We start from the raw sequence: 17,776 nt of genomic DNA on the forward strand, positions 1-17,776 counted from the left end.
AACACAGGTTACTTCAAGCAAGAGCTGGTTCACTGCAGATACTTCATGCAGATGTCACAGCAGATAATGTCAGGCTTTGTGTCTCACGGCACTGAAGACTTAATTACATTCCAAGGTTCTTGTAACTGAAGGTCAGCTGAACCAGCTGCAGTGAGCTGCGTGAAGGTCAACAACAGGCTTGAATACCAACTTATTACTTGTTATTCTCAAAAAATATCGGTATGGGTACATTTTTTCCAGAAAAAAAAAAAAAAAAAGCAAGCAAAAACACATCACCAGAATAATAGATAGCATTGAAAGTCTTGCTACAGATTTTATTTCATATAACATGAGCCATCAAATACCACATCTACCAAACAACCATGTAAAAATCTCATCCAATTTTCTTTCAAAGAAATCCCACCTACCAGCTCTTCAATGCACTGTCCCTTTTTTTCTATTCAACTTAACACAAATCCATCTGACAACCTAACCTAACCGGGTTACAGAAGTACAGGTGAGTACTACACAGAAGACTGACAGTTACTACAGCATTACAGATGAAAACAAAGCTTTTCACTCAGTGCAGAGAACAGCAACACCACGTTCATAGAAGCTGCGGGGGTCTTCCTTGGTAGCTATTTCAAAGTCAACTGTGAAAATCAGATCAGCACGAGTGAAGTTCAGATAAACTGGTAAAGTAACCTGAGAAAAAACACAAAGAGTTATGTAAGGCAGCTGAAGAGCATACAAAGCTTCTATAATATCATGTAGTACTTATGAGAAGGGAATTGTACTCTCAGATAACTCAATACTCAACATATGAGGGCAGAAGAAGCAGCCCTAATAAATCCATGTAGAGCACTGCCTTATTTATAAGAATTAATTCAAGTTTTGGCCAGACCAACATAAATGTTTTTAGATACCTCTCCTCCTCCTTATCCTACTACAAAGAAAGACCCAGTCAGCACTAGGTCTGTTTGCTGCTAGCCCAGAATTTAGGTACCAACTAACAGTAAGAATATTAGAAAATACCAATTTCATTTGTAGTGCCAACCAAAGGTATCCATAAAGCTTCAGGAAAAAAAGAAAGAAAAGCTAGTGTATCGAATTATGGGAGTTCTTTTTAAAATTATTTTCATCAATACTTACAACATTTGCTTTTTTATCAGCATTTGTCTGCTTTATCCAGCGAAGCTGTGTAATGGGCAGTACAGTTGAAATGGCATTTGAAAGTGACAGCTTGTTGTTACTGCATGTAGCTCCCTGAAGTTTCAGGCCTGTAAATTGAAATACACTTTAGAGTTCCAAGAACATTCATACATGCAGACAGAGACTGCCTCCCTAGGTGTCACTTAAGGGCTAAGTCCACTGAATGAAAAGTATTTCATACTGCAGAACGGAGATGCTGCAGCAGGTACACTCTCTACTGCCACTTAAATATGTATTTACCTGAGTCTTGAGATTTATTAGCATTATAAGTACTTCTAACTAATATCAAACTAATTTTAAACAACTTCAGAAAGCGTGAATTAGCTTTTGCAATGATACAATCTTTTTCATTTGATATAGCCCATTTAATACCAGCAGCTCCCCAAAATATTTTAGAACAAGGAGCCCTTCTTTCTATTAAGTTTACCTGTGACTCCAAAACTGCATGCATCCAGTACTGCATTCTGTGTAGTTGTAACATTGACCTCAAGACAGAGTTCTTCAAGGGACCAACTGTTTGCTTGGGCAACATACTGTCTCGTAGCAGTAATATAAGCCTCTGGTACAAACAGGCCACCAAGGCACACGTGGATGTTCTATTTGAGGGGGGAAATTAAAAAAAAAAAAAAAAAAAAAAAAAAAAAAAAAAAAAAAAAAAAAAAAAAAAATCAGCTGCAGTATCATTATTATAATAAATAAATTATAATAATTATAAATTATATTATTATAATTATAAATTATAAATAAATTATAATAAGTACTACTTCAACAACCTATTTACATTAAAATTTTCCTGCTGCCAATGGAACACTGTGTAGCTGCTGAACTTTTTTTTGCTCTAAGGTGATGTCTTCAGTCATTCTAAAATACCGAGTTGTTTCCCTCTACACTGTGTGAGCAGTTAGCTGGCTAAGCCTCACCATTTTAAGATCAGGAGACACTCAGTAGTATTTACAAGCACATTTCAGAGAACACTGACTGAGGTTGTTTGCCTGAGGAGCTATTTAGAAGTCTTCATGTGAAGACTCCATGAAGCACTTGCACAACTCCCCCAAATAACCCCAAGAAGAAGTCAGCACATGATACCTTTAGTTCCTTGGCTCCACCAGAAGCAGCTGCCTGGGAAATATTCTGCAGCTGTTTAATGCGCTCGCTGAAGTCGGACACCCACTGAATGACAGTCATACCAGCTGGCACTGTGTAATGAGACCAGCTACGAGGCAAAATACCTATGAAAAATGTGATTAGAATTCAGTTTTGTTTGCATACAAGTTGGAACTGCATGTGAATTTGACACTTTTTCTCCCAGTAATCATTTAAGACTTGGACCAGGACATCGGCTTCTATCCTATAAAGCTCCTCAGTAACATAAACCATCTTCAAAGATGACAAAGCAAATGGCCTCCAGGTCTACTATTTATTTAAAATGCCATCCAGTTACAGAAACCTTTCAACAGCAACTTCAGTTACATGCAGTCATATACTGCAGTAACTGATCTTCAAGTTTTTGTGAAGATTTGAGTTTTTAGACAAAACTTAATAGGTCAAGTATCTCTGTTTCAGGAAATGCTTTTATTCAAAGCAGACAGCAGATCTTTGTGTATTACAAGAAAAAGGGGGTCCGTGAAAATGCCACATTTATGTACTATCTTGAAAGAACTTTAGGGAACCTGAATATTTTCTAGGGAATTTTAGAGGAGCAATATTACTCTGTGATATAAGTAACTTTGTCTGTCAAAATTCAGACACTGAAGGAATTCACTAAGATTTCAGCTTAGAAATTAAGCTGCTGATATAGACTGCAAACTAGCTACCTCAACCTGAAATCCCAAACCAACCAGAATTTTATGCTCAGCTCTTGTGTCAACAGGTGAAGTTTATCCCAATTTTTCTGCAATGTTTTTTAAAGCTGCTGAGTGTAATAACCTCTAACTGTATTACAGAGCTAAAGAGGCAAGGATAACACTGGAAGATGCTGATTTGAACTGCCATACCTTTCACCAGTTCATTTATAAGCGTCCGCAAATAGTTGGTTTGTTTCTTTTTCCCTTCACAAACTTGAACCACATCTGCAAGGTCCTGACGAACGTCCTGAAGCAGCTTAGCTCCCATTTTCACCTCTCTCTCAAAGAATCGGAACAAAGGATCCTGATTGTCAAAATATTGAAAGTAAGTTGCAGATCAAAGTTCTTCCTGGAAAACTGCTACAGAAAGCAACCCCAAAATCCTGGAAGGACTGACAAGTAACACAAGCGTCAAATATGAAGATGCAGTCTATGGTGTAGAAAGGGGCTCCAGAGACTCTTTTACAACCAATAATCTCCACTCCCTTGGAGTAACATAAAAGTAGAAGTTTTAGTTGAACAATTAATACAGACCACCTACTGTAGCTCCTTCCAATCAACTCTAGATTTCTTTTGAGCAGCAACAAAAGGTGCTCATCTACCACCCCAGGTTAAGTCTGCAGAAGCAGTTAGGTAATCATGGGCACACCCAACTAGGGAGCTTATTCCTGAGCTGGAGCTTAGAGCCCGAATCTCAGACATTTCCTCCAGCCTTTGCAATTTCTGTTCCCAGTTAGCAGAAGCTGCTGTCCTATCACTTCTCACTTACCATCACTAAATTTCAGCAGTATTTAACGTGCACTGGCTATAAACCCAGTATCACAAGTAGCAATTGTGTGCTACAAGTACAACAGGAATTGTGTTTGTTAAAATAATCCTCAGAATACATAAACCAACTTTCAAGAGCATTTCAAGAAACCCAGTGGGGAATTACATAGCTATGGCAGTCAGAATCAGCACTGATGCAGGTTCCATTGTCCTCCCAACAGTCTGATGGGTACTTGCACATCACAATGCACTTGTTCCAATGTACCAGAATTTGTGCACTTCCTATGCCCATGTTAGAAAAAACTTAGTTCTTACCTTAATGTTTTCCACAGTTCGCTTCAGATGGTTTAGAGTTTGTGGGATAAGGTGCAGCCAGTTAGAAGCTGTGGTGTGCAGTGTTCTCATCCAGGCCGGGCGACCATCTGATGTAGAATCAGTCCTTGTCTTCTTCTCAGTTTCTGCATAAGCCAGATCATCCTCATCCTCTAGCATCTGCATTTTCAGCATTTTACTGATCATATCTATGCCTAAAACAGAAGATACTTTGTTAGTCAGGGAAGCAACAGCTGAAGGCAAAAATATTGTTACATTCAAGAACCGGGACTTTTTCTCTAGCCAAGACCAAAGATACAGAAATGCCAATCTATAGGTGGCTCCAGAGCTGACAATAAACCTTTCCAGAATCAAGATGGGAGCTCGACATCTTTAAGGCTGAATGTTTAATTCACAAGCTTTTGGTCAGTTTTTAGACTGCTCCAGTGTTTTACTTTGCAGAAGTTAAACTAAACATGTTGAGGGAGAAAGGGAAAGCCACCAAACTCCTCAGCAGGATTTCTATTTCTCCTCTGCCTTTTTAAATAAATCATGGGCTGGTAATCTACGCAAGCATAGGTTAAAGTCAAGATTTTACCTTGTGTGGTGAGAAGAACTTTCTCTGCATTATTTGGCAGGCCCAGCCATGATGGTGTTTGTGTATCTGGCAGCATCTCAACCCACTGGACAAATTCTTCACGCCTGCAAGTTGGATTTTTAATATTCATTATAAGATTTTCCCTACTAAAGTAACAAGGTAATTCTTTGCCTGACAGAAATGTTTATATAGCTAAATTCCAGCACAGATATAGAGGTGTGGGGTGTGTGTGTTTTGTTTTTTGTTCTTGTTTTTTTCAGGGGCTGTATTGTGTAGGTTTGTGGGTAGTTTTTTTTTAATTTAAAAAAAGGTAAGTTGTACCCAGAGATTGGGATAAGGAAAAAATGATACCTGATTCCATCTGGCATCTGAATATCTTTGTGTCCATCGACTTTGCAAGCCAGCTTGAATTCACTATCAAAGCTTAAAGTAGTGAACAGGCGTTCCAGGAAAGTGTTTAACAAACGCTGATCAAATTCATTATCGATGCGACCTCCATAGATGGACTGTGCCATCAGTGTCTTCAGTGCAGACCAGGGGATTTTATCAGGTGAGATGTTTTGGCGGCCCTATAAATAAAATACAGTGTAATTAGCAGGAAACAATCCTTTTTACCTTTCCTGTTAGAGGGACCACATTCAAGAACTAAGTTTAATTGCCAGCCATCACGTTATCTGAGCCCACCCATCTACCTAATTGTTTCCAGAACAGATGGCCTCACTAAAGCTCTTAAGTAATCTCAGTATTACCTACACAAAACTACTTGCCTTTGCTGTATCATCCAGCCATGTATCTACTGTGTCACAGGCAGATCTCAGATCAGATTCTCCAAATTCATATTTCTTGGACCAACCCAATGGAGCATAGCGCAGGCGCTCTTGGATAATGGCGTGGAACCAGGCAAGGAGGAAATACAAACGAGCCCGTTCATTTGGAGACTAGGATGTGGAGAGGAAAAAAACCCAAGCACTTACTATTATGCAAGTGAACTGATAATCAAAGTTTGCTAAAAGGATGGATTACTACTAAAACTGAATACATTTTACCAACAGGAGAAACTACTACTTTACTTCTTTGAGAACAAAACAGTCTACGTACATCTTGGGAGCTTAATTTTTATCATCTTTTTGTAAGGTAGGGTTTTAACAAGCACATTCTGACATTTCCTTTTACTGACATAAGCCAGGGTCTTACCTTGCACATTCTAGAAACTGGAATGCTGCTGAATGTCCTCAGCATGTTTGCCTTTACACCAGGAGGAGGCTCAAACACAAAGATTCGGCCAGCACGTAACAAATTCACCGGCACCTAGAAAAGATCAATAAACTCAAATTCAGCTCCTTTAGATTTCATTAAATTAAATCCCAAATCTAATCCAGAGCTTGTGTTAGATTGGAAACCTCACTATGAGCACACACAGTGAAGTCCTGCCTTTTTTTTGGGAAACAGGTGAAGCAACAAAAGGAATGTTATGAAATTTTCAGCTCCAATTAGGTTATCAGAAACCAAGCCTGTTAACTACCCTGACAAGCTTGTATTCTCTTTCATCAATGCAAAAAGACAGTAATGAGAAAACCTGCTCTGGGTAACACTCTTGGCTCTGCAAGCCAGTTATGCTACCACAGCATCAAAGTTCAAATTGTTACCTTTGGATTAATCTCCATGGTAAGGAAGAGTCTGAAGCAAGCATGAGGCTGTAGGGAATGGAGCTTCTTTTCTAGTTGCATGAGCCAGCCAGGAGCCAGGTGAACGTTCTTCAGCATTACCCATCTGTGTAGTTTTGAAAAAGTGCTTTTTAGTGTAGTTTTATAGTTCCTGGTTATAATCACTACGAGTAACAGAATATGATATTAATGCTACAGATTTTTCTCCTCCTTTAAAACCTCTCTTAGACACGGTATCAGTTACTGACTACTGTAAATGGGCAAATTTGTTTGTTTTGCAGATTAACCCCACTTCTCTTGAAAATATTTAGATCAAATACAAGTTTTGAACAGTTGCACTTAAGTTATTGAAAATCAAAGTTCAGAAGATAGTCCAAATTTTTTTAAGGACTTTTACCTATTTAGCCAATAGATCATTTCCTGTCCCCTCCTGCCCATTTGCCTTTCTACTAAGCAATACTCCAGCTAAAAAGAAGATAGAAATTACCTTCCAGATTTCACTGCTGTGTTTATTGCTTTATCTGCTTGGTTAAACCCTTCAGCAGAACCTAAAAGACAGAAGTTTGTTAAAGCTCTCACTGCTACAATTTCATTTATGCTTAGTTGATAATGAAATATTTTATGTTCTTACCAATAGCAATAGAAGTTATTTGTGTATTCTGCTCAGCTGCAAGGTCTTCAACATGACCACTGGCATCATAACCAGGCACCGAACACATCAGCACAGGGGTATTAGGCTTCACCTATTGCCCAAGAAGTTTAAAAGGATACAAATTGACCACTTAAATACAAGAACAGAGTGAGCTCAGTTTTTCCTCCAGCTAAAGATACCATGCTACTCTTAGTTTTACAGTAACAAATAGGGAAGTGATCCATTCTTCCCAGTTTGGGGAGAAGCATAAAGTGGAAGAAATGTTCTGGTGGACAGCTCTATTTGTCATGGAACTCATGCAAGGTGGCACTGAGCATTACCTCAGGATTTTAGCCTTTCAAATGCAAGCAGATTACCTCTGTATCTACGATGTGTGTTAGATCTAAAGGCTGCTCCATAATGGACATGAAAGACTCTCCAAGATTTGTTGAAACAAAAGTATGTGCCATTGCCAACAAACGATCTGGACGGAAGGCCTGGATCAGAAGCAAGCGATGAATGGCCTGTCCAATAGGAGCTGAAAAGGGGAGACAGGATTAAATAGACAGGTAAGAAAACTGTCCTCAACTCCCTCCTCTTTTCAATTCTCCATTCAATTTTTCCCATTTTGTTCTGAAAATCAGGTGCTTAGAGAGCTAATTACCTTTTTTAAAAAAACCTGTTGCAACATATTCATGGAATGCTTGTATGACAGCCTAAAGAAATGTACCATGTTCAGTTAGTTTGTATTCTGCAACATTACCCACTCAATTGCTCATGCTGTGAACCTTTTGAAAGCCTAATTTGATGAGATGCTTTCTCATCAAACTTTCTGCTGAATGTTACTGGTCTACAAAATCTACAGTGTTTAAATATTGCCAAGAAATTATTTTAACTTCCAGGGACCGTAAATCTCTTCAAATCTTATCATCCTTTCAATAATCTGCTGTTCTGAGCTTGTGTAGCATGGATAGGATAGAAAACCTAGAGCTGCTTCAGTCAGTGGTTCAGTCAAGCAGCTTTATGGTAGCTAGTGAACTCAAGATTAGAATCCTTAATTTAGAAAGCCACCCTCAGGAATGGGCCCAGAATGATCACAGATTGCTAACACTTCCTAATGGTACCTTTCAGACAGGGTTGGAGCTGAAGGCCAAGAGTTATCCTTAAGTTCTAATTCTTAACAAATTAACACTGACAACTAAGTGCAGCAAACACTGTTTAGATACAACTGCAGGAGGAAACATTCTAGTACATCAGCCCTGTTCTCAGAAAATCTGTGTCTTGGAGGTTTTTAGAGGATTGAGCTGCCTCCAGATTTGCAATTGTCAAAGTTAATCCAGAGTGTTATGCAATCTAGTGAGACTACAGAAGTATGTTTCATCCTCACTGGGAGATCAGATCACAGGTTAAGGTGCAGGAACCAAGTGTAGTGACTATTGCTAAAAAAAAAAAAAAATTAAATAAAAAACTCAAATAAGCCAAACCTGTCAGACTTATGGTTCTTCCACACTCCCAACTTTATGATTTGGACCAGGCATTTACATACAAACTAAAGTCCTAGTTTAGAATTGCTTTAAAATCACAGAAATTCTACTTTGATTAAAGTCAGTACTGTAGGATTACTGTAGACAACAGTGCAATCCAACTTACTTGAAGGTTTTTCTTCAGTCCAAAGGTATGGTACAGTCTGCTCTGGTGAACTGCTATCCAGCCAGATACAGAATTGCTATATTGAAAGAAAACATAGAACTGAAATTACGCTTTGTCTATTATGCTTTCCTGAGATGTATCTAATAATTTCACTGATACCCCCTAATTCCCTATTGCCTCCAGCATCCCCGATTCTGCAGATCTCTAGCAAGTCCCAAGCTAGACATTATTTTACCCAAGGTTGAAGAGTTTGAGGAAAATTAGATGTAGCAAAAAGAATTCAACTTTTAACATAAAACCCAGGCACAGCAACCAAACAGGTACTATTTAAGATATGAATATATTTTGGAACATAGTTTCACAGTTAGGACACAGATGTGTACTTGAGAACACTTAGGTTCTTGAGAAGTGAGAAGGAGCAAAATGTTCAGCAGCTGAACACTATCCAAATTTATTCCAAATAGTAATGGCCAAGAGCCCATCACAATGATGTTGTATCACAGAATGTTAGGGGTTGAAATGGATCTGGAGAGATCATTGAGTCCAAGTCCCCTCCCCCACCAAGGCAGGATCACCTAAAGTAGGTCACAGGGCTGCTCCCCTCCACTGCCTAATTATCGCACAACAGTGATACAGTAAGGCACACAGTATCACATTTTCTGCTACCACAGGAACCAAGGCTGACTTCAAAGTTAGTGTTTCCAAGGCTGAGTGAACAATGCTGGTATTTACAACTCAAGTTTCATAGCTTGGTAACAAATGAAGAACATTAATTTCTACAATGATAATCATAGATCTCTAAGGCTTTCGTTTTTGTACTACGAGAGCTTATTGGTAAGTATGAAGCTCTTAAAGTAGACACCTAAAAAGTCTGACCAGGTAGTTTAGTGCAGAAAGTAACCCCAGCCAACACCTACCTCATCAGCCTGCACTTTGGAAACAAGGTCCTTAAACGCAGGAAGGCAGCTCAGCCTCATCATTGCTTCTGTCTGCTCTACAGTCAAACCATTCATTTTCGGAAGAGAGGAAGTGTTTAGTACAATCTCCTTTCCTCTCAGGAAATGCTGGAATTCTGCATCATATGTAGGCTCCCTAATATTAAGGGAAAAGAAGACTTTATCTAAGTCTGAGCCCTCAAGACACCCCTCCCTTTTTCAGCTGAAGTGAGAAAACAAATGCTTACCCAATAGTGCCCTTCAGTTTAATCCGAGCCAGCAACATAGCAAATGTTATATGATCTTGATGGAGCATGCCACGTGCCACTCTATTGAAAGCCACCTACCAACAAAATGGTGAGGTTAGAATAAGAAAATTTGAACTCGGCCCCTTCAAAATGGTAAGAATTATTTATTAAAGAAAATTGAACCTGAAAGAGATCCTTTGTGATGATTGAGAGACGATGAGTATGGTCTGTAATTCCCTTCAGATTTGGGTTCTCGTACAAGACATTGTGATAGATGTCCAAGAAAAACTGGAGAGAGTACTGGTACAGGAAATGTATCTGAAAGACAAAGAATTTGTTTCTTCTCACTAAAATCCTGCTGCTATATCATCAGTGGCTTATGCCTACCAAAATGCAATACAGCAGCCAGGGCTGGAATTAGGCAGTGCCTATTTTGCTTTGAACAGTAAATTTATGAGGCTTCTGGTAGGAAGAACTCATCCTACCTGTTTCAGTGACTCCATAGTAAAGTAGATACTGCTGCATGCTGTAGAAAGAGGCAAGTACTGCTGAGAAACAGTCTCCACTTCCTGCATGACAATATCAGTCTCTTCTACTTTTCTGGTGACCTCTGCTGCTTCCCTCTTCAGGTTCTCAAGAGTAGTAATGATGGTGTCATCATCCAGGATACGTCCCTTCACTTCATTAAGTGCCTGTAGCAGGGATTTTTCTAACTGACGCAAGCGCAGCTGAAATTCACCTTAATTAGAAGAAAAGTGAGGTTACATATTGTATAGATGTGTTAGTTTAAAGAAAAACTGTATGAATTGCATACACATTGCCACTGGACATCCAGAAAAAGCAAGAATATCAGCTCTAAAGATAATTCACTGTACTTCTACAGATACACTAAAACCCCTGTATTTTTTTAGAAGGGGGAGAGGTTACTCTGGTTTTGTTAAGCATACCCTGGAGCTTAAGGAGGTCAGAACGTTTTTCATCAACATCTGGTCTTTCAGCTTTCAGCACTTCATTCAGACACTGGCTCTGTAAGCTGCTGCGAGTTACTGTAAAGTTCACAAATGTAACACGAGAGCAGAGGTCTGGTGGGAATTCAACCTATCACAGGAAAGAAGAAAAACTTTCTCAGATCTCTGACATACCATTTCTACTAACAGGACAGCCTTTTGTTTTACTTACTGTTGGATCTCTGGTGGACAGGAAGATAACGAAGGATGGTGACAAATCAATATCTTGGTCTCCCAGAGTAATCAGAACTCTGCCTCCAGTTCTCCGGACTTCACGATTCAGAACAGGGTTCAGAACTGGATCATAGCTCTCCACATCCTAGAAGAAGAGATATGTTAAGAGATTCTGTTTTTTGCAAGTGTCTCAAGCTAAAAATTGTGATCCAACTGGGGCTTAAAGCTCTAGTAGCAATCAATTTGCAATTGGTTTTGAATACAGATCACGTTCAGAAGGTATTTCCAGATACAGATCACATTCAGAAGGCATTTCCAGTTTAGATTTATAGTTCAGCTACACAAGCAGAGAGGTTAGGCTATTACCATACAAAATCTCAGTAGGGGAGTATAAGTACTGTGTTAGTTCTAATGCATAATAATCCCTACTCTGAACAGCACAAGAAACAGTTACTGATCTCATGAGTGAGTTAATCCTTTGTTTTCCTATTTCCATACAAAGAAATGAGAAATACATCCATCTCAAGCAAAAGAACTATTCCTACAGTTGCCTATTTCTTTGTATTACAGAAACAAATACTTGTTGCTCAGAACAAATTCTAGCTAACTAGATGTATTAGGTGCTATTACCCACTATTAGAGATAGCATACAGGAACAACAAACAGCCAAGTTTTAAGTAACTTCACAGGGATGTAAAGAAAGATAATTTGAAAAGAAAAGCATGTGATCTTAAAATGGTAAAAAAATGAAATACCTTATTTTGACTCCATATCTCTGATCATATTTTCTCAGGACTAACACCTCACATGTCACTCAGTACTAGCTTACTTGTTAAATTACAGTTTGAAAAGCAAGTTGTTTGCTTCTTACTTTTCTGGTAGGCAGGGCAGAATTCAGTAATTTTAAATAGTCTCTACATGATCATGCAACTAACCTGTACCAGGAGTGGGTTACCAAATCTTAAGGCACTTTCCAAGTTCTTCCTGAAAGCATCATCCAAGAAACTAGTACGAGTTATCTTACGGTCTTTATATTCATTCATGATAAACTCTGTAGCTTGCCCAGAGGGATCGATGATCAGTGGATACCTAAGTTAGTAATAAAACACTTCCATTATTTTCATTTTTACTGCAGACAGCCTCTAAGCAGTTTTATTACTTTAGGTTGCATTATTAATATCAACTCTAAAAGCTTGTGTAGTGAAGGAACAAGTTGGCCAAGTTCAATGATTCAGTTCAGTTTTGAAAGCTAAGTCTGTATTTGGACAACAAAATAGCTTTGTTCAAGCCAACTTATCTTAACAGCTGAGCATAAAAAAAAAGCCAAGAAAAGATGAACGAAAGGTTTCATGTTTACACATGGCTGAGAAGCTTTCACAAACACTTGAATCTCTCACAACAATGAAAGTGCTTTGGAAGAGTTACTGTGATTTTTTTGATATGTGCAAACCCCTGCCTACTGCAAGACTGTCACTTCAGTAAGCTGCATCTTAATATGAGATACCTGTTAAAGCGTTTGAGCATGATGGCATTCTCAGTGCACAGGTCATCTGCAGGAAGAGAACTTGCTTGCCAGCGGAGCCTCTCATCTGCATTGGAGAGGTACTCTGTCCTTGCAATGTCTGTACGGAACTGCGAGAAGTAACTACAGTTAGGATGTAACTAGAGATTCTCCAGCTACCTGGTGAAGGTGTTTAGAGCAAATTCAGCTCTGCAGTGTTCTTTTCCACTCACTTAACACTCCTAAGACTTCTTTTAACTGCTGTACTGAACGGATTTATGGTTAACTTATCATGATTGTATCATTACCTGGATATTTGCTTGCTGCAAATGGTGAGACCACGTAGTGAACAGATTCTGACGCATCTGCTGATCAAAGTAGCCAGCATAGGCAATAAAAGCTCCTGAAAGTAAGCAGTCTCCTGCAATAGTGGACATCTGGTTCTTGAAAGTTTCACTTGTCTTCTCCCATCTTTCACGTTCTGCAGAAAGACTCTTCAAGAGAGCTGTGCTACGGTTTACCTAGAAATAAGTGGTGAAGTAGTGTCTTCAGATGATAAATTTTTATAGAACTACATGCCTATGGGAATAATTACATTGACTGAAAGCCTGAGTTGAATTTAAAAGCTCAGAATGAAATTAAATCTGTTTCTTCTTAAATTTATTATGTTAGTACTCAACTGTTATTTGCAAGAATTTTAAGCACTGGCATTGTAGTGTCATGTTAGTAATTACATCAAGTACCTTGAAAACTGCTTCCTTCCCCCCTGCCACCAGTAAAGTCATTACAATTACACCTCATCCCTGTCTGTTTCAAAGGGCTTCCCACTTATTTTAACCCTTATGTGAACTGTCTCATTAATCAACTGGCAACAAGAGCTGGTATTTCTAACTCCTGCCAGGTTTCAGTAGCTTAAGAAGTTTGTGAGATCCAGGGATGAAACAAACAGCTCAGATGAACTGCACAGGGAAAGTAAGAAAGTCTGCTCACAAGTTTGAAGAATAGTTCAATTTCTGACTGTTGAAGATTAAAGATCAGAAAATTACTGATATATAGAAGAGTCTTACTTTTGCTTCTACAGCAGCCAAGTCTGCCTTAATAGCTTGAGCCTCCGAAATCAGTACTGCATATTCTTCTTTGTAACGGGCAATACTGGCCTCAAGATCACGAATCATCTGCTCTACTTCATTTGCTTTCTGTTGATTGTCTTTGGCATCATCCTCCAGCTTCTGCAGTTCATTGCGAAGAGGTTCCACTCTTTTCAACATGTCAGCATAGTTCAGCTGAAATAGTAAACAGGCCCTTTATAATTTCTAAAATGATGTGTATTAATAAGAACTACAGCATTCCTGTATACAGTATCAATTGCACCTTTTCAAACTTAGGTACTTGTGATCTGTGTAAAAATTTTTAGCTATGTAACAGAAACTTAGAATTCTTCGTTAATCCATAGGACTTCAGTTTAAATGAAGACCAGACAATAAAGTAATTGCTTTTTGCAAGAATCTTTTACTACTCTATAGATTTAAATGAAATGATCTGAAAGCCTGAGACCATAGTAAGTACAGTACTGTTCTGCAGAAATACTTGACTGGGTATCCACAGCAGTACTAAACTGATCTGCTTTCTAGTAAACAATGCAGTACAGCCAAGCCACAGAACAATTAGGGTAAGGCCTAATAGCAAAATTTGAGCTGAACAATCTCTTAACACCATGTCATTCATAGCAGGCACAGTTTTAACAAGTCAACCAGACTGCTTGCACTGAACACCAACAAGCAAGGGAAAACATTCCTGGGTATCTCAGTGTGGGGTCATCTTTCCAAAGCCTGTTCCTTAAGGGAACTAACTAGTCAAGGATTTAAAAGTCTGCCTAAAAGACCTTAATAGAGCTCCTTGTGAGTGTGCCCGACTCTGAAGCACAACTAAGACCACTTAAGTTTCCTTAAAAAGATCAGCTGTTGTTTACCTAGTTTACCTGGTGCAAAAGCTGGATCACAAATGGCCATTAATTCTCTGCAACAGTAGTACAGGGCCTAAAAGCATTCACCTGAACTTCTACTAACTTTTTTGAAGCAAAATAGCTCACAATATTTAGCTGAACCGAGTCAAATTCAATGCCTTTAGACACTGTCATATGCTGTCAGGTTCACCCTTTCACCTTGCATTTGCTTTTCCACAGTACTGACTTTACCTGTGCAATTGCCCATTTCACCATAGGCCCACAGGCCAGTGATGCTCTGTTTACAATTTCATAGTTGTAACTGGGATTTGACAGGTAGTTTTTCTTCATCTTCTCCCGGATGGCATCACTACAAGGGAAAGGTTTTCAGAGATAGCATGAGTCATGCATATGTCAGCACACAGATGTTCTGTAGTTCTTTATCTGGCCTGATTTCACAGTTGACATGAACATTTCCTAGCAGTTTAGCTGACAGGTATCTGAGAAGTTTTAGTATCTTCAAGATGTTTCAGAAATTACAGCTTGTGAGTGATAAAAGGCATTTAACAATATTTTAGAATATATCACTCACAAATTTCTCTAACTCTGCTCAGAAAAATACTGAGGTTTGAAGTGAATTCAGTATGTCTTTAGTCTGCTCAGATTCAGAGCCAGATAGGGGGTCAGCCTGCATAAAGTCCTCAGCAGCCTGGTCTACTTTAAGTAGTAATGTGACTTTGGATAGCCACACACTGCTTTACAACTGTGCCTTGAAGTTACTCAACAGCAGCTGTTTTGTCCCAACTACTAAAGGAATTACACAGAGATGAGTCCACTTAGGATCTTCCTCATCTTTGTGAATAGTTTGTTCACATAAATAATTCACACTTGCATTTTACCTGATTTCCTCAGCAGAGAAGTTAACAATGGTTGGAATGAAGTTCTCTCTCATGATAATGGAACGTATTTGTTTCCAGTCAGTTGTACTTTCACCCAGCAGCAGGCAGATGGACTCCAGTGCTAGCTTCACTGCTGCAGGTGGATTGGCCATAGAACGGACCTCGACCAGATGCTGTTTCTTTATCGACTTCACAGCTAAGCAGTGCCAGAGAGATGATGAATTTTTGGGGAGAAAATTAATGGTTAGCAAAATCCACTAAATTACCTTGGATTAGTCAAAATGCTTCAGGAGTCTCAAAAGTATATTGAGACTTAGCAGACACTAGTGGGTAACATTCAGACTGTGTATTACAAGATAAACTTTTGTCAATGTCGACTTGCCAACTAGCCAGAGGCAACTTACTCTGCTGCATAAAAATGATTCACTTCCAAGTGTTATTATAAGCAATGACTACCCTTAATGAACAAACAGACTTAATGAACATACAGACCGTATGCTGTCTGTGCAGTAATAAGGCATCAGTGGTCTTTCTGGTTATGAGGTTTCTTTATGAATATACTAACTGAATAAATAACCAGAGTAGCCTGCCAGAAATGAAACCATAAAAGGAGCATCAAGTATTAGATCAGTACTTACAAACTGCATAAAATCAGAGTTTAAGGATTAGGAATCTCTTCAGTACTGCTGAGCTCCACACTAAGAGCTTAAACTTTTACTAGGCAGCACCAACTCAGACCAAATACACCAAATGCCAAAATGCATTCCCATTGACTTCAGTTTTTAGATCCAGTCCCACAGTGTTATCTCTTCAGGTGCTAACATACCATTCTGGGCTTCAATCACAGCAGGCTCCACCTTGTCAAGATCTTCTTTCACACTCATCTGCTTGTCTGCAATGACTTCCTGCTGCTTGTGCAGCTGTTCTTGAATCTCCTGGCTCATGACCTAAGAGGAAGTTTCACACACAAATTATTACTTTTTAGAAGCTGAACTTCTAGTACTTGCTCTGCAGGCTCTGTTTTGTAAAATAAAAATATTTACTATACAAAGAGATTTAACAAAGATTTTTACCTTTTTCTTCTCAGCTTCCTGCTGATCTTTCACCATCTTTTTCAACTTGTCATTGGCTGCTGCATTCTTCACTTCCAGTTCCTGACTCTTTATTCTTAGGTCACGTCGCAATTCTTCCACCTGAGATAGATTTTAAGATGGGAAAATTCAGATTAAACACAGGGAACAATTTAAGCACTCCACTCTTATAAAGGGCAAAGTCTGAGAGATATGTACCTGATCAACTGTTTCCTTGATTTTTCTCAGGCCAACATTCAAATGCATTTGCTGTTCCTCCAACTCACTTCGTTTCTCATTGAACAAATTTGCATAATGGTTGATGAAATCTAAATAGTGACGTGGTGTTATTGCCATGGTTCTGCCTCCTCGTTTTGCCAGACGAGCATTAGCCTTTAGGAAAGAAGGAAATGTATATTATACATTAGTTTAAAACCTATTCAGATGCCAAAGACCACACTTTTTAGGAAACTGGTGCATGATATTGTGGCCTAGAGGTTGAGCAATGTAATAAAAACATACCTGATGGAGAGTCTGATGAACAAACACACAACTGTTAACAATAGCTTCCCTGTGTGATGGTGGCTGTGGCAGCTTATCATACACAACTGGCATGTAATCAGGCACAATATAATTTGGTTTCTCAAGATCCATTTTGCTTGTGAACTCTTTGCCAACTTGGTACAGTGCCTCAGTTGACCAGTCTCCAAACCAGTTCAAGACACACCTGAAACACAGCATTTGTGAAGACTTCCCAAAAACTACTGTTCTACCAGTATTTGTAAAGCTTGTTGGAATATACAGTAATTACCTGTTGAAGAGAGCAGGAGAGGTAGCTGCCCTGTCCTTCAAGCCCTCAGAAGATGGATTCATGGTGAACACAACATGGAGATTGCGAATAACTTGGCTGGTGAACCACTTATAGAGCTCTTCATGTGAGTCTAACATTAAACCTTCTTTCTGTGCTCCTTCTTTACACTGGGTCATGAGGGTGGCATATTCATCTCCTTCAAAGAGACCAGGAACCTAATTCAAAAGACAGCTTTGTTGTAGCTCACAGTTGAAAACAGATGCTTAAAGTATCTACTTAAAATCCTCTTACCTCTCCATTGGCTAGGAGAGTGTTCATTCTCTCCAGAAATCCAGAATCCAATACATTTGACTCATCCATTATAAAAGCTATTTTTTCATTTTTGCAGCCAGAACGTCTCAATACTGTCCTAAGATCTTCATCAAAATCTTCACCTGTGTATTTTCTGTGAACCTAGTAAAATTTAACATTGGTTATTAACACTTTGGTTTAGCTCTTACGGGGATTTTAAAGTCAACAATAGTTAGGAAG

At 38.9% G+C, this 17,776-nt stretch overlaps 1 protein-coding gene across 1 annotated transcript in view; it reads right to left on the bottom strand.

Moving 5' to 3' along the window:
• Nucleotides 1-288: 288 nt before the first annotated feature.
• Nucleotides 289-17,776, bottom strand: part of DYNC1H1 (dynein cytoplasmic 1 heavy chain 1) — a 42,569-nt gene continuing 25,081 nt past the window's right edge. The window contains exons 46-78 of the mRNA XM_071745543.1: nt 17,537-17,698; nt 17,246-17,460; nt 16,957-17,161; nt 16,654-16,827; nt 16,438-16,557; nt 16,191-16,311; nt 15,365-15,560; nt 14,718-14,835; nt 13,591-13,806; nt 12,832-13,044; nt 12,527-12,654; nt 11,958-12,111; nt 11,021-11,167; nt 10,789-10,939; nt 10,327-10,580; nt 10,025-10,159; nt 9,842-9,936; nt 9,576-9,750; nt 8,659-8,734; nt 7,386-7,546; nt 7,009-7,120; nt 6,865-6,925; nt 6,360-6,483; nt 5,908-6,021; nt 5,481-5,651; nt 5,065-5,282; nt 4,714-4,817; nt 4,119-4,330; nt 3,186-3,339; nt 2,278-2,420; nt 1,619-1,787; nt 1,132-1,259; nt 289-684 (exon numbers count right to left, since the gene is read on the bottom strand). Of these exons, the coding sequence (XP_071601644.1) occupies nt 556-684; nt 1,132-1,259; nt 1,619-1,787; nt 2,278-2,420; nt 3,186-3,339; nt 4,119-4,330; nt 4,714-4,817; nt 5,065-5,282; nt 5,481-5,651; nt 5,908-6,021; nt 6,360-6,483; nt 6,865-6,925; nt 7,009-7,120; nt 7,386-7,546; nt 8,659-8,734; nt 9,576-9,750; nt 9,842-9,936; nt 10,025-10,159; nt 10,327-10,580; nt 10,789-10,939; nt 11,021-11,167; nt 11,958-12,111; nt 12,527-12,654; nt 12,832-13,044; nt 13,591-13,806; nt 14,718-14,835; nt 15,365-15,560; nt 16,191-16,311; nt 16,438-16,557; nt 16,654-16,827; nt 16,957-17,161; nt 17,246-17,460; nt 17,537-17,698 (5,055 nt within the window). The 3' untranslated portion in view covers nt 289-555. The remainder of the gene's footprint in view (nt 685-1,131; nt 1,260-1,618; nt 1,788-2,277; nt 2,421-3,185; nt 3,340-4,118; nt 4,331-4,713; nt 4,818-5,064; nt 5,283-5,480; nt 5,652-5,907; nt 6,022-6,359; nt 6,484-6,864; nt 6,926-7,008; nt 7,121-7,385; nt 7,547-8,658; nt 8,735-9,575; nt 9,751-9,841; nt 9,937-10,024; nt 10,160-10,326; nt 10,581-10,788; nt 10,940-11,020; nt 11,168-11,957; nt 12,112-12,526; nt 12,655-12,831; nt 13,045-13,590; nt 13,807-14,717; nt 14,836-15,364; nt 15,561-16,190; nt 16,312-16,437; nt 16,558-16,653; nt 16,828-16,956; nt 17,162-17,245; nt 17,461-17,536; nt 17,699-17,776) is intronic.

This window comes from Heliangelus exortis, chromosome 5 (assembly GCF_036169615.1).
Source record: "Heliangelus exortis chromosome 5, bHelExo1.hap1, whole genome shotgun sequence".
Taxonomy (NCBI): domain Eukaryota; kingdom Metazoa; phylum Chordata; class Aves; order Apodiformes; family Trochilidae; genus Heliangelus; species Heliangelus exortis.